Source organism: Miniopterus schreibersii (assembly GCF_964146895.1).
Source record: "Miniopterus schreibersii genome assembly, chromosome: 4".
NCBI lineage: Eukaryota > Metazoa > Chordata > Mammalia > Chiroptera > Miniopteridae > Miniopterus > Miniopterus schreibersii.
Window position 1 is genome coordinate 23448354 of NC_138105.1, and position 15649 is coordinate 23464002.

General features: G+C 48.0%; 1 protein-coding gene across 1 annotated transcript in view; it reads right to left on the reverse strand.

Annotated features, from left to right (window-relative positions):
- Positions 1-7447: 7447 nt before the first annotated feature.
- The window catches only part of TCF7 (transcription factor 7), a 31507-nt gene continuing 23305 nt past the window's right edge, over positions 7448-15649 (reverse strand). The window contains 10 exon segments of the mRNA XM_081135271.1: positions 7448-7631; positions 7633-7849; positions 8912-8984; positions 10134-10182; positions 10695-10802; positions 10913-11072; positions 11752-11871; positions 13079-13171; positions 14625-14712; positions 15476-15587. Of these exon segments, the coding sequence (XP_080991397.1) occupies positions 7551-7631; positions 7633-7849; positions 8912-8984; positions 10134-10182; positions 10695-10802; positions 10913-11072; positions 11752-11871; positions 13079-13171; positions 14625-14712; positions 15476-15587 (1101 nt within the window). The 3' untranslated portion in view covers positions 7448-7550.

Below are 15649 nucleotides of genomic sequence, written 5' to 3' on the forward strand. Positions count from 1 at the left end.
TTTTTTTTCTCTTAATATCATTGAAAGGTTGGCTGGAGCCAGTGATTTCCTCCTTAAGTGGTGTACCTCAGGCACACAAAACTGCATTGTCATTGTTTCCAGCCTCTCCCCTATGGTAGAATGAAATTTTTTTGATGCCTTGAGATGGTTCACAAATTTTTAATTTTTTTTTTTTTCTCCTGTGTTTCCTTTTTTCTTCCTTTCCCATTTAGCATCATCTGTAGTCACATGTAGCCTTAATATATTCTCTTCATGTTTACTTTGAGCTCTTCTGGCTCAGATTGCAGCAGTTTGCCTCTATTTCACCCCTTATTTGCTCCACATCTACCTTATTTCATAAAGTCCCATATGCTTTATCACACGAATCCCCATTTGTTGACTATACCAGAGATAGCATACTACAGCCTGTGTGTGGATGAAATTCAGCTCACAGCCCGTTTTTGCAGTCTGTGAGTTAAAAATGATTTTTATATCTTTTTTTTATTTAAAATTTTTTTTATCTTCACCCAAGGATATGTTTTTTTCCTCATTGATTTTAGAGAGAGGACGGTGGAGGAAAGATGGAGACATCGACGTGAGAGAGAAACATGGATCGGTTGCCTCCCCTGTGCACCCTGACCTGGGACCAAACCTGCAACCTAGATATGTGCCCTGACCGGGAACTGAACCTGCAACCTTTTGATATACGAGATGAGACTCCAATAAACCCAGCTAGGGCTGATTTTTAGAGGATTGTGAATTATACACACATAGCACTGGCCAGTGTGGTTCAGTTGGAGTATCGTCCTATACACCGAAAGTTGGTGGGTTTGATCTCCAGTCAGGGCACGTACCGAAGGTAACAGACTGACGTTTCTCTCTCCTTTCTTACATCGATGTTTCTCTGTCTCTCTCTCTCCCTTTCTTTTTAAAATCAAGTAAAAAATATATATATATGTACACACAGACTGTACTTGACCAAAAGCCTAAAATGTTTACTCTAAAAGTTTGCCAATCTTTGTGACTGTTTCTGGATCCCTGATTCCCTTTACTCTCAGGGAGTAAGCTTGTTTTCTGTTTATCCTGGTTTTAGTGGGGAAGGTAGCAGAGTTCCATCCTGGCTGGAATATCTCATCTGCTAATTCCTGCTGTAATGGTCAACTTTTACAAAAACCTTAACCCCCCCCCAAGTATGTCCCTAGCAATATTGTGACTAACACAAATCTTTACTGAAAGTCCAAGATTATTATTAGTATATGCTGTGTTTAATTTGGAAATGAAGTGTTAGCTTCTAGGAAACAAGAGTCTATTAGCTCTTGATTGTATAATCCCCTTAAACAGTTAGAATTACAGGATTAAATAACCTTATTACCCACATGTAAAGTATACTGGGACATTTCTGAATAGCTAAGAGTGAGTGGACAGACAATATAATAGTACAAATTTTTGTTCCCTTCCTGACATTCTGTAGACTGTGACCCTAGTATTTAAACAAACATAAAAAAGGTCCTGATAATCTTATAGAGCTGCTCATCCAAGAGTAAATAGGCTATTGTGAATGTTGTGTACCCAAGTAAATCGTAGGTATGGTATTAAGAGGCCCTTCAAGCTGGCTGCAGCACTCTTTTCTCACCCTTTGCCCTCTTTTTTCCTATATTCTATTCTTTAATATGTCTACCAAGAGTTTTTCACACACTCATCTCATCCAGGGAAAGTGAGTGGCCCTTTCCCATAGTAGCCAAACCTATCTTCAAAGATACTCCCACTCCTGCCTATCCTCTCACTTCCCAACTTTTCTAAACTGATACTGTGGCATGATGTCAGACTGTGAGGCTGAAATCCTCCTTCTGCTTCTTAGTGCCTGCGTGGCCTGGGTAAGTTAGAAACAGTAGTTACCTGCAGTGTGTTGCTGTTGGTGGTGATGACTCCTGTGAGAGTTCTTTGGCTTTTCGGCTTTTCAACGACTATGTCACTTGTGATCAAAAAGTAAAACCAAACTCCTTATTCCTTTCTCCCTCACATTGTCATGGACTAATGATGTGGCCCCTCAAATAGATTCTAATACTTTTAAATTGTGAAAGCAAGTTACCTCTTTTGAAGTGGTTTTACAGGCACATCTTGTTTTCTTGCATTTCACCCTGTGGCACTTAACAGGTGTTTTACAAATTGAATGCAGGATACTCTACAGAAAGATTACAGCTTGCATTTTTGCAATACTGACTTTATTGTGGTGCTCTGAAACCAAACCCACAGCATCCCAAGCTAGCCCATATTTTGTTAGTTTGCCTTCACAAATCTACCTTTAACACACAAGTTAAGTATTGCTTTACACTTTTTATATTTTTCCAAAGATTCACAAAGGCATCCCTTTAAGTTATAGATGCCTGAGTGACATTATAGTTGTGATTTGTTTATTGTACAACTGTTCGAACACACCCGCTGCTGGAACTAAGCAAGACCTATATTATAACTTGGCGGACTGCTAGGACTGTAGCCCTGTGACATGATGTTGTGGCAGTGCTGAGCTTACCTTGGAACTAGCTGGAGAAGGTGAGTAGCAGTGAGTCACTATGGGCATGTGACTCAGGTCAGGCAGATACTCCACACCATACGATCTCTTAATTAAAAATTGGCCAGTCCTGTAATTTGTTTTCTGATCCAAGGGTAAATTAAGAAATTGTAGGTAGGTTGTCTAGGCTCTTAATAGAGCAGTTTGAACAGGGATAGGAAGGGGCTTTCACCAGGAAAGAGAACTAAGAGAGGCAGACCTGCTCTGAGTGCCCTTCACCATATCAGTAGCTTTCAGAATCTCATCTTTCAAAGCGTAACTTTTGTTTGTCACCACTTCCATTTAAAGATCTTATTTTTCTTTTTCTAAAGCTCAGTATACATTCAAGTGGGGAGGAGTCAAATGTTTTCCCTATGCACTTGCTTGAGCTTTAAAAAGATGATAATCTTCAATTATCTGGATTTGCTTGAAAACTGACTTCCAGCTAAGAAAGGAGAGTAATGGAGAACAATGCAAGTAAAGGGAAAGCAGGTCAGATGGTGAATACCTGAAGTGGAGCTCCTGCTTCCCTCTGGAGGAAGTTTAAGACACAGTTGCCCTCTTGGGAGCTTTTGGAATACAGTTACAGAGGCAAAGCATAAATATTGCTGGGAGAGGATGAGTGACATGAATAAAAATGTTCCTGGACAGAACAAGATTAATGAGCAAATTGGGGGCTACAGGGCTGGAAGAGTCTAAGAGAGGTTTCATGAGGAAAAACCAGTTTCAAAAGTGAAGCTGGATTTGGTTGGTGGTGGAGGGATGCCAGGGTGAGGGGGAAAGCAGGGCTCAGCCTGGAACTGGCAACAGAGGTTGGGTGTTGGTAGGTCTGCTGGCGAATATTGGCTGGAAAGAGACATTAAGGCTAGATTGGTGAAAGGATTTTTGTGACACTCTAGGAAGAGTGTTTATCACTCATGTTAGGAATTGCAATTTTTTAGTGTTAGAACTAAAACTTTTTTTAAATTACTGAAGTATTTTGAATATTGGGGAATTTTACAAGTAGACTCCTTACTTACACTATATTAAAAACAAAGGCAGGAGGAGTAAGAACTAAGTGTGCATATTGAGACAAAGTATGATGTAATAAGTAGACACAGTAGACTGTGTCCCTTGGCTCAAGATTGAGTCATTTGGACACCTAAGCAGGATTTGAACACTCGGTCCTTCCTGTTGTCCGTAGTTACGAACATTGGTGGTGGTATAAAGGTGTTGAAGGTGCTCTTGTTTGGTGGATTTCCAATGTGGGACTTCATTTGAGTGATAGTTTAACTCATGGCTGATTGCTACCTTGCAGAATTTTGCACTGTTGGATACAGCTGTTCTGTGTGCCAGTATGGAGAGGCATTTTGTGGATGAAATATATTTAGTTGCTCACAATGTCTGTTCGTTTCTCTTGTTCTCATGGCCTTCTGATACCACTGAACTTGACATTTTCAGGAAGTATTTAATAAGCATCTAACCTGCTATAAGCCAGCCTCTTCTTTCACTCTGAGGATCAGCCTATTTCATAAAAGTGCTCATTTTCAATACTTCTATATGTATAGTGCAAATTCATGTGTCCTTTCTGTGCCGAGCATGCCATTTCACCACCTCAACCTCTCTTTTTTGCTTCAAATGGTTTGCAGATGTCTCAGGAGGTTTACAGGAGGGAACTCCCTGCTGTTTGAGTACATGAAGTTAGGGCTCCTCTCAGACCACCATGCCCATTGTGGACAAGATGATCAGTTAAAGTCTGTTAGCTGCTCCAGACCAGTGGAGAGCCTGGAGCCTTAGTTAGAGTCCCGTGGTGATTTGAGATCTCAGAAAGTAGGTGATTGGAATAGTTGGAATCAGGGGAGTTGATTTAACCAAAAAAATAGGGTCTGCCTGCATAGCCAGTTCGGTTTCAAGGACCCTTGGTGAACTATTAAAGTTCTGATGAGACTTGAGAAAAACTCATGCTAAAGCAGCCTTTCCAACCTCAAAAGCCAATTCAGCGTTTTTATGCTATGAATTACTTTTTCATCTCCAATCTTCTACTTTGATATATAGGCCTGGCAAGTTGTTTTTCTAGAAATGTACACCGGAACCAATTCATTCTTTGGAACAACGTAAAGAACTATTATGCTTCCCTCCCAGGTGTGGCTGTCCTGTCCAGGTTCATTGTACACTGAATAGCTGTGCTTCTGGGCCATTCAAGATAGGTTAACAGCTCAGAAGAGAGCCTAGCCATGGAGCTTCCTGTAAAAGGGAGAAGAAACACCTTCAAATTGGGAGACTGGGGGAGTCCCTGCTAGTTTGCCAGGCTAAGCCATCACAATATCCTGAGCAAAGTGGGAGCAGGGGAGGGCTCCAGATCTATATTTCAAGCAAATATGCCAGTTGTGTGGGAATGTGTAAGGGAGGTGTTAGGGTATCTTGTCTTAGGTCTCAGAAAACAGGGCTGGTTCTTGGCTGGCAGTGAGGTGGAACTAGTGTGGTTTTTGAAGTTGAATTGGGGGCTGCACTCTCAAGTCACCCTGAGACCTCATAGGAATGTGCTGGTGTGATCTGGGAGGGTTTGAGTTTCCTCTTTGATGTCAGTTTTTTAAAAAGGCTGGTTTGATTTTAACAATGTTGCCAAAGCCCCCCCCCCCTTTACCCTCACATACACAAAGAGTGCACTGTTCATGTACCCAGTGTACTCTAAATAAGACACCTAATCAGATGCAGCAACCCAGTCTTGCATAAGACTTAGTTAGAGTGTAGTTTTTTGAAACATCTAGGCCAGTAGCCAGAGCGGAATTCTTTAAATGGGACAGATGTCAAGAAAATGGCTGGTCTCCTCTAGCACCCTTCCAGAAAAAAGCAAGTCTGGGATTACAGCTTCCAGTGGCCTACTTTAAATAGACACTACTCTGGAAGATGACTTTATTTATAAATATTTTAAAACATAAAATCCAAAAAATATAACTCAGTGAAAATTACAATGCATGATGATGGCCCAGTGGCTGCTTGTGGAATACAGTTCTTGTATGTATCTAATGGTTGACTGACCTATTGAAGTGGCTTTATGACACCTTTTACATTCATGATGGGTCTCAAAGTTAACAGCATATTTTAACATGATGGAAATTGCTGTGTAAAAAGTAGGTTGCAGACTTATCAAACTTCAGAGGTTTTATATAAAAAATATACTTTAAGCACCTTAATACAGTCTTTGGGAGGAAAGGGTTCTATTAAATAGCTTTTTGGATTTTATATTGGTACATAAAAAGACTTGTTTGCTCATTTTCCTTGTAATAGGATATGTACTTAATGGAGTGGTTTGTTTAGTCTCAACCCTCAGAGAAAATAGAGCCTAGTGGTCATGTGCACCTATTTCTACTTGGATTGTCTTGGGGTCTGTGGGTAGCAGTTTCTAACCCAGTCTTATGGGGGAGGGGGGCAGGCTGGCCTGTGCCCGCATCAGTCGTTAGGTCAGAGGATTGGTGGGTTAAGAGCAAGGCTTGGAATGGGAGTTTACACCCAGCATGAGTAGGGTAGGGTCCAAGCCCCTTAAGGGGAGATGAGAGTAATCCCTGGCTGCTTCCTGTAGGTTGAAAGTCTTTAACATGTGCAAGAGAATAAACCCAAGTTTCATGGCTGGGAAGAAAGGGATAGAATATCATGCTGTTTCTCAAACAGCTTATTCCTCAGATTCAAGCTTTGGGGGGGAAACAGTAGAAAGTATCTTTATTCTTATGGTTAAAGTTTTTCTATGATGGTGTATTAACAATACAAAAATGTTTTGAATACTACAATGGTCCTTTTTTCCTCAAGACTTCCTGCAACACTACACTAGAATATATGGTCTTTGGAATCTGAGAAGCCAGTGGCTAAAGTAGGAACCTAAAGGCTTTTGTTGAGGGGAGTGTGTGGGTACCGGGACAACCTTTTTTTTTTTTTTTTTGATTCAGACTATGTACAGTGAGGAGGCAAAAAACAAGTTAAAAAGATTTTTTTAAAGGCTCAGGGTTGAAGCTTGGCTCAGAAATGGGTTAAATTAGGCTCTGGTGAAAAACCAGTCTACCACTAAAGGTTTTCTGGGCTCGTTTTGGTTGTAATGGTCCTCATTCCCACAGCCCCATAGGGAAACTGAAGCTGGCTTGGTTTCATGCTGGAAGAGACACTGCCTGTCATAAGGTTGGTTTGCCCTCTCACCACTGCCCAAGAGCTGGCTAGACTGAGGTGGATAAGCTGGAAGTGGATCTGTTACAAAGGCTCTCAGAATGGGGTGGGAAGCACACTGGATTTGGGGCCATGACTTCTTTGAACTGTTGACTACAGCCACTAGTGACAGGCTTGGGGCTTTGGTAACAGGGCTTAGGTGATTGAATTTCTCAGGAATCACTTCCAAGTAATTTAGAGAGCTAGATAATCCCCACCACCCACACTTGCCTGATTAAGGTAGTGTCAGGTTTTTCTGTTGCCTAGGGTGATAGGCCTAAACATATTCCATCCCTTCCACTTACAAGCTCCTGAGAATTCCACAGGATTCCTCTGGTCCAGCTTAAAAATGGCAGCTGGTTATCTGTAAGATACAGCTTTTCTAGGCCCTTAATAGAAAAGCATTGTCGTCTTGACCTTTGTGGTTGCGACCAGGCTCACATTTGATAAACCAGCTCATTCTTGGTCCATGAAGTGTCTGGTATAGGGATTGTGTGGCAGTGGTGGGGAGGCAGGGTAGGGAAAGCAGCTGAACTCAGTCCAGCCCATCTATGACCTATAGCAGAAAAGGGAGGCAGGGGCATCTGGCTAACAAAACAGATGGTAAAAAGATGCAGGCTGCCACAGGCACAGGAGATGCCCTTAATCGGATAACAGATCTGATGCACCACTTGGAGCAGTTTGAAGTGATGGCCCAAAGTTCAGGCAGAAGTTACGCAGCCTCTGAAATCTGCAGCACCTGGACCCTGAGGAGGAGTTAACAGGGCCCCTGGCCGGTTTCCACATGTTTTGGGGCTCTGTCGCTGCTTCTCAAAGAGTGGGTCCCTGGGGGAGGCCAGGTGTCCCGTGCATGCTAGGCTGCCTGCCTCTGAAATTCCTGTTGCTGTACCTGTGTACTCTGCAGGGCACTGCTGAGGGCCTGTGGGGGCCCAGGGGGCTGGGAGGCTGAGAGCCGCTGAGAGACCTGGTGATGTAGGTGCTGGCTCCGCAGGGCTAGCAAGTAGTGCCGTGGGGAAGTGGGGTAGCAGGAGGTATGAGGGTGAGTCCTGGGGGGCTGGGGACCCGGAGCAGCCTAGAGTACTGTCATCGGAAGGAACGGGGCTGGGGCAGCGGCCTTCTCCGGGTAAGTACCGAATGCATTTCTTTTTCCTCCTAGGAATAGTGAAGAGAGTTATCTGTAAACAGAGGGTGAATTCATAGTCATACACCACAACCAAAAAATGCTGTCCTTGCACAGGCCTAGCTGACCTCTTATCCCCTCTCCCCAGGACTTCGGTGATGTGCTTATCCTTAGGACCTGATCAGCACTGAAACTGTCCTATGCCTGGCCCAGACCTGGGACAGGTGCAGTTACCAGAATAGCCACATGGTGGCACAGGAACCTTTTGTGGTGGACCTGTGGGCTGCCTTGTTTTCCAGGGGAGCCTTTGAACCTCTGCTTCACATATGCTTGTGGGGCTCAGATCTGCATTAAGGCAAGGGGCTGCAATGCTTGTGGTTTCTTGAACTGAGCAATCCCAGTGCTCAAAGCTAGGTTAGGAGCAGAGGAGGAGAAAAAGATGGACAGTGATTCTTTGATTTCTCATCCATTCTTACTAGCTTGTGTTCTCTGGGCCACAATTTGTCTCTGAGTAATGTGGAATGGGTACGAGAATAGAACCTTCTCTGAGGACAGGGTTGCCTCCCATTATATATACATACATATTCCCCTAGATTTCTCTGCCCCTGGATAAGGGAGCATGAGGGCACTTTGAGGGGCTACTATAGTCACCTTGTTTTTCTTAGGCTTAAGGGCTCAGGCAGGGATCCCAACTTGAAGTGATGGAGCTGGTTGGACATTATGATTTTCAGGCCCAGGAGGAGGGGAAGAGGCCACCTGAATGGTGTTAGATTCAGCTACTGAGGACCAGCTGGGCCTGGTTAGCACCAAACCATCATTACCAGAGGACCCTAGGCACCAGAACTGCCTTCTTGAGTCTGCCTTTCCTTCCCTTCTAGAACATTGTCTCTCCCGCTTCTACCACTTATACCCAGTGATCTTCCCTACAAGCTGTGTTTGGTGTTCATTCACATTCTTAGGAAGCATGGGCTCTATAATCTGCAGGTATCCTAGGGGGTGGGGGGCCAAAGGAAGGCTACAGGCCCAGCAGAACATGTGCAGAGTCAAGGAAGCAGCTTGAAGCAAAGGGAGGGTGGTGGTGGGGACAAACCCACCTGCACGGACCACACCAATCCGTCTGCTGGTTGAGGCCAAAGCGAGCACGGCATTTCTTAGGCGAGCCAGGGTCTGCTCACAGCCATGCCAGAGGGGCAGAGCAGGGCAGAGGGCGAGCAGGCAGGCAGCAGGGCAGAGCAGGGCCCAGAAAGAAGAGGTAACATCAGTGTTAGCTAGTCACAGATACCCCACAGCCCCCACAGGAAGAGGGTTTCTCCATGGCAGTCAGCCCCAGTGGGAGCCCTAGTGCCCAGAGCCAAAGTATTAGGAAAGGTGGGCACGATACCCAGTTGGGCAGAAGATGCAGTGGGAAGAATGCTAGGGAAGAGAGGGGACCCTATCAGGCTGGCTCCTCTCTGGCTTGTGGGGTCCCTTGTAGCATGGGAGCTCTGGGAGAAGAACCCAGGGATACCCATGGGGATCCAACTACTTCTGCTGTAGGACTACGTCCACCCCAAAACTCCCTGCCATTTTATCCATTTATTTTTTTATTTTTGCCAGTGTTCTATCTGCCTGACCCATATCTCCTTGTGCTGTGGCTTAAACATATTCTATACACTTTTCCAGATGGAGAGTAAAGCCCATTCTGCAAACTCAGGAAAAGGGCTAAGGACTGCCCTGCCCCAGTCATAACATGTGGGGGCAGCACTGCTGAGAAAGTCCCACAGGAAGGAGACTTGCAGCAGAGTGTGGGTTCCCTAGGTCCTCTATACATAGCACTTAGCACTGCAACGAAAAAGAGCGCGTGGGTGGGTGGGTGCAGCGTTACAGGGAAATTGCCAGGCACCAGCCAGCAGGCTGGGTGACTACTGGGGTCCAGGCATGGAGCCTGGCTCAATCTCCAGACAGTCTGGTGTCCACCTCAGAACTAACTAGGATGCAGTATTTGGGTTAAGCATGGATCAAATGGTCAGTTCCTCATTAAGTTTCCCTGACAGAGGCAAGCTGTGAGCAGGGTGGGGCTCGCAAAGGTGGTGGGGGTGTGGTGGGCCCACACCTCTGCTATGTGAATTGGCTTCTGCTGGTGGTCCCTAGGACAGTATAGCTGTTCAAGTAGGGATTTGACTTGTAAGATGCAGGCCTTGTCTCCAGAGAGCCCAGGGCCCAGGCATTGAAGGTTCGTGGCTGAGTACTCTGCCCCTTCCTCTGGGCCAGAGAAGTGATGTTTGTCAAATGGGGGCCTGGAGAGGAGCCTCCACTACTGCTGGGAGAAGGCCTCACCTGTGTTGGATTCTTGGTGCTTTTCTCTGGACCGCCTCTTCTTCTTCCCCTGTAGGGAAAAAGGGGAGGATCCTCAGATCTGGGAGGTGGACATTAATCCCATTGAGCAAGTGGCTGGGATACTTGCAGCCTGCTGCCTAGCCTGGCTGACACTAGGATTCCAGGCAGTTTCTTCATTGTAGTTCTTGGTAGGTAAACCATGGAGCAATTAGGGGGCTCCTCCTCCCTTTCCCACACTGGTCTCCATTTTGAATGGAATAGTAACTTTCAGGCCTCTTCCTCCCCTTCTGCTCATGAACCCCAATCAAATACTGGGCAACAGCTCTGTGTGGGAGTAGATCCTGGGTGGAAACCAGGACAAGGGCCTGCCTTTAGGGGTGGCTCCCCTTGCTTGACTCTTTTCTAAGCTAGCCATGGGAGGCCTTGGACCCTATAGTTTATCACCTCCCCTCATCTGTACCTTCAGGACAGTAGTCCTGCATTTCTTGCTGAAACTGGCCTGGGGCATGGAATCTTGAAGGTTCCCCTACCCATCCCTATTGTGTGTTGTTGGCCACTCACGTAGTTGTCCCGCGCTGACCAGCCTGGGTATAGCTGCATGTGCAGCTGCCTCTCCTTGCGGGCCAGCTCGTAATACTTGGCCTGCTCTTCCCGTGACAGTGCGTGCCACTGCAAAGGGGAAGGAGGGGCAGATGAGGTGCATCAGGGAGTCAGCAGGCTGCACCAGGGCAAAGGTGGTCAGGAGCCACCCCTGCCAGCCCACCTGCCCGTGGCCTCACCCTGCGGCCCAGGATCTGGTTGATGGCGGCACTTTCTTTGAGTGTGCATTCTGCAATGACCTTGGCTCTCATCTCCTTCATGTACAGCATGAAGGCGTTGAGTGGCTTCTTGATGGTTGGCTTCTTGGCCTCCTTCTCCTTGGATTCTGCCTGCGTCTTCCTGAGGGGCACATGTCCAGATTACTTGGGAGCTCCCCAATGCCTGCCTAATGCTATCACCCTACAGTGTCCAGTGCATGTGTAAGTGCATGGATACTGGGGTTTTTTAATGGAACTTTTTTTTAGCTGCTCCAAAATGGGTAAGCAGAGTTAAGTAACTTCCTTACAGGAATACTGCAGGTAAGAAAAGCATGTGTAAGGACTTCTCAGCCCCTCCTATCTTGGCTCAAACTAAAGCCTTATTTCCCACTCCACCCAATCCCTCTGCTTCTGAGGCTCAAAAAACAGTGCTCAGCCTGGCTGGCATGGTTCAGCGGTTGAGCATCGACCTATGATCTAAAAGATCACAGCTTGATTCCTGGTCAGGGCACATGCCTGGGTTTTGGGCTTCATCCCCAGCAGGGGGCGTGCAGGAGACAGCCAATCAATGACTTTCTCATTATTGATGTTTTTATCTCCCTCTCCCTCTCTCCCTCTCTGAAATCAATAAAAATATATTTAAAAACAAAACCCACAAAAACAGTGGTCAGTGGCAAAAGCCACAAAACAGTTTGACCAGAGGCCACCTCTGGTGTCCTTGGAGCCCAGGCAGCAGAATTTGAGCTTGGTAGAAGAAAAGTATATCCTGGCTCTCCCCTGTTCCCCGCACCCTCCTCCCCACTGTGTGCCTTTTCACTCACAGGCTTCGATCATAGGGCTGTAGTTCCTGCTTCCCTGAGGGGGGCACAATGGCCGGGTGGGGAATGGCTGCTGGGTGACCAGGTACTCCGGAACCTAGCATCAGGGATGGGTGGGTGAACCTAGATAGAGGTAGGAGGAGAGTTAACACTGAGCCAGGTGTGTACAGGCCAGACCTTGGGACACACAGAGGCCCTGCACAGTAAACGAGGACAGGTAAACAGATACCCCACCCCCATTGGTCTGCATACAAGTACACTGATACATACAAATACCTGCTCCCAGCACATCACATGGACAATGTTGCAAAAATCTACATATATATCATTTAGGTGGTTACTAAAGTCCTAGATAGCTTTTGAATCTCTCCCCTTGGTGTCTTATGCCCTCACCAGCTCAGTCTCATGAGCCTGTGTCCTATGGGCTTCCTCACTCTCCTAGGACTCCACACAAAAGCCAGAGTGGCCTTTTAAAAACACCTGAGTGCTCCTGGCTGCTCTTGCTGAAATCCCCCCACTTCCCACAGCCCTGCATGACCAGCCCTGCTGATTTCTAGCTCTATCTTTCCCCCTATTCCCCATCACTTCCTTCCCCCCGCCATCCCCAACTACTGCTGTTCCCTTTGTACCCCTCATTCAGATGTTAACCCTTTTCATGAAGCTGTGACCCACCAAATCTGGCTGGAGTCTCCTTGGGGCTTCCTCATCACCCTGGTGCGGTGTCTATACCTCCTACCCTGGACTGTGAGCTCAATAGGGCTGGAAATGACTGCTGAATTCCTTGTTCCATACTTAGCACAGAGAGTCACTGAGGGAGTGAGCTAAGTAAAGGGACTCATATTCACACACCTCCCACTTTCTTGCTGTTTTATGCTGCCACTCTGTCCCTTGCTGCTTACACAGGTGTGGGGTCCCTGAGCAGGCCAGAGGTTGGACAGACATGTAAAAAATGCTGCCTCAGTTTGGGCGGAGCTCAAGGAATGCTCAGGGCAGTCATCCTGACTGGCCCTTTCCTTAGCAGGGATGCAAAACAGAGGTGAGTGCATACACACCTGCACACGGACTGACGCATGCACAGAGATAGGACGACAAGCATGTGTGCATGCACTGTCCCTGGCTGCTCTGTTGCACAGTCTGGCCTGGGTTTAGGCCTCTTGCAGTCCCACTGGCTTCATTCTCAGGCTCAGGGCAGCAAGGCGCTGCAGAATACAGACAGACGGATGGACAAACAACTAGCACAGGGCAAGCAGTGGCCTGGGCATGGCCTTGTGTGGGCACTGAAGCCTGGGCAACAGGAAGCAGGAGCCTGGCTTCAGGGTAGGGGACTCACCTGGGGTAAGGGGCGCCAGGGGCTGCAGTGGGGGCAGGGAAGTGCTGTCTATATCCGCAGGAAGGGGACAGGGGGTAGAGAGGAGGGCTGGGCCTGTGGTTGGGAGAGACAGCTGTTAGCAGTCTGGCTACTGGCCATATGTGGGGAAGGACTTCCTTCCATTCTCCAGCCTGACCCATAGATTGTGAGGCAAATCCACTTCTGCTTGGACCACTCCAGGGTGTGCTTTAAGCATCTGCCACCAGAGGGCAACTTGTGCTGCACCTATTTCCCTCCACAGGGTTGTCCTGGCGCTTAAGAGGTGTAAATGGCAGCATTCTCTGGGTAGCCAGCTCAGCAGGGCCCCAGGGCCCCTTCTGAAATGAAGTATCCCCGTCCGTACAGGGTTGATACCTGTCCGAGGGCCTTTGCACCCACTGTTGACACTATCAGGATTGTTCTGCCCCACTTTGCCTGCTTCAACTCCTGGTCATCCTAAATGAAAGCCCTTGACATCCCAATCTAGATGAGGTGCCCCTCTGGGTTCCTACAGTCCCGTCAAAGCACTGCTAACAGTGCCTTATAATTGGCTGGCCTCTTGTCTGGGTTGTGCACTAGTCGGACTGAGTTCTATGAGGATGGGGACCTGAGGTTCAGCCAGCTTCAGCCATGCTTCTCTGGTGCCTAGATCCTTGCCTGGCACACTTCAAACCTGGGGGTACTCATGGGGTAGTCCTGGTTTGTAGTCACAGTAGAGTTATGTCCAAGGAGAATATACAAATAGAGCCTAACATGGATTAAGGGCAAGTGGAAAGGGACAGGTGAGCCCCTAGGTTGGGCCTCTGGCCTACCTTGCCTTCCTGGGAAGCCAGACTTTCCTGATGTTAAGTTATTGCCTAAGGCCAAAGAGGCTAAAGACCTGCCCAAGTCACACTGCTGAGCAAAGGGCCAACTAGCCTGCCAGACCCAACTCCAGCTAAAGCCGGCCCTTTGGCCCACAGTTGGGCATACTGACTTGGGGTCCAGGCTGCCTTTTCCTGGCCCACCCTTAATAGGCTCTCCAAGCAGTCTGGCCAGGGGCTTAGACTCAAGCAGGCACCACTGGGGCAAGGAGGGACCCTGCCCCTCAAGCAGCTTAGCTAAGGAAGGGACCAGCCAGCAGTAGGCATTGAGGCAAGTGGGAAGTATCCTCCTGTCCACCAGGTGGTTGAGAAGCAACAGCCTCTCTCATGGCCATCATGCTGTTACCTCCCTGCTCAGGCCTACCTTTTCTTCCTCACATACTCAGATGGCCCTCAGCAGCCCAAGGTTCTCTCATTCAAGTCTCAGACACTGAAGCGGAGATCAGTGGGCGACAGGGCTGGGACTGTAACCTAATCTCCAGTCCAGTCTTGCCAAAGGGAGTATGTCAGGCTACCTGGGGAATGGATAGAGCTGCTGGCCAGCCCTGGTACCCATATAGAACTGGCAGCAGGGTGCTCAGCATAGGATAGAGGAGGAAAACAGAAGGGCAGGTATGGGTCCAAATCAACGGAAGGTGCCCCTTTCCCACTGGGCCCACACTCACCAGCTCACAGTGTGGGGAAGCTGTCCCATGCTGCCTGAGGTCAGAGAGTAGAAGCCAGAGAGGTCAGAGGTCTGCAGAGGCCTGTGAACTGCAGTGGAGAGGGACCGAGTAAGTGAGCTAGCCTGACTCAGAGGCCACTTTAGCTAGTTACTGCATTCTAGAGCCCTGTGGGGGGCCTCTAAGATTCCACCCCTCTGTGCTACAGTACCAGACATATGGCTTTGTTCAGGACTATCCCAGTATGACAAGAGGGCTGCATTGACAGGCTAGGGAACCAAGGGCAGAAGGGTTGAATGACTTGCCTAAGGATACTGAAAGGCCAGTGGCAGAGTTGGAGTCATTCAGGAATGAGAAGCCAGGCCTCACCACTGCTAGTCTGCAACTGGGGCCTCTGCTGGGGGCCCCCTAGTCTGAGGGAACATGGCCTATGGAGCCAGGGTTCTGAGTCCCCCCTCACCCCCCTTTGAGTCAGCAGGTTTCCCACAGTCGACTGGCTGATTTCAGAATGACTTTGCCTGAGGCTGAGGTGAATCAGCCTCACAACCACCACTTTCCATTTTCTCACTGGGGGAGGGAAAGGCTACAAGTTTTATAGTTAATCAGCTTTACACAGATGCCTGCTCTCATACTGGCATTGGGAGGTCACTCAGGATTTAGCTTCCTACCTCAACCAGAAGCCTTCAAATTTTGACCTGGCACCATCTTCCCCAGCCCTCTGGTAGCCTCAGGTCCCCCAATCCATCTTTCTGGAGTCTTGGGAGACCCTGATTTTGCACAGCACCGGGTTCTCTAGTTGTAAAAAGGGCCCAGCCGCCTATCTCATTGGGCCCCTCCCCATCCCAGGTCTGTACCTTGCTTCTGGTTGATGTCGGCTGGTGCAGGTGTGGGGTGTGGGCTGCTGAAATGTTCATAGAGAGGAGAGAGTTGGGGGACTCCATGGGCAGGCTGACTGGCCTTGTTGTGCTGAAAAATGAGGAGGATGGGTGAATGTGGGGAGACCTGAGGAAGGCACAGGGCTTGGGGCT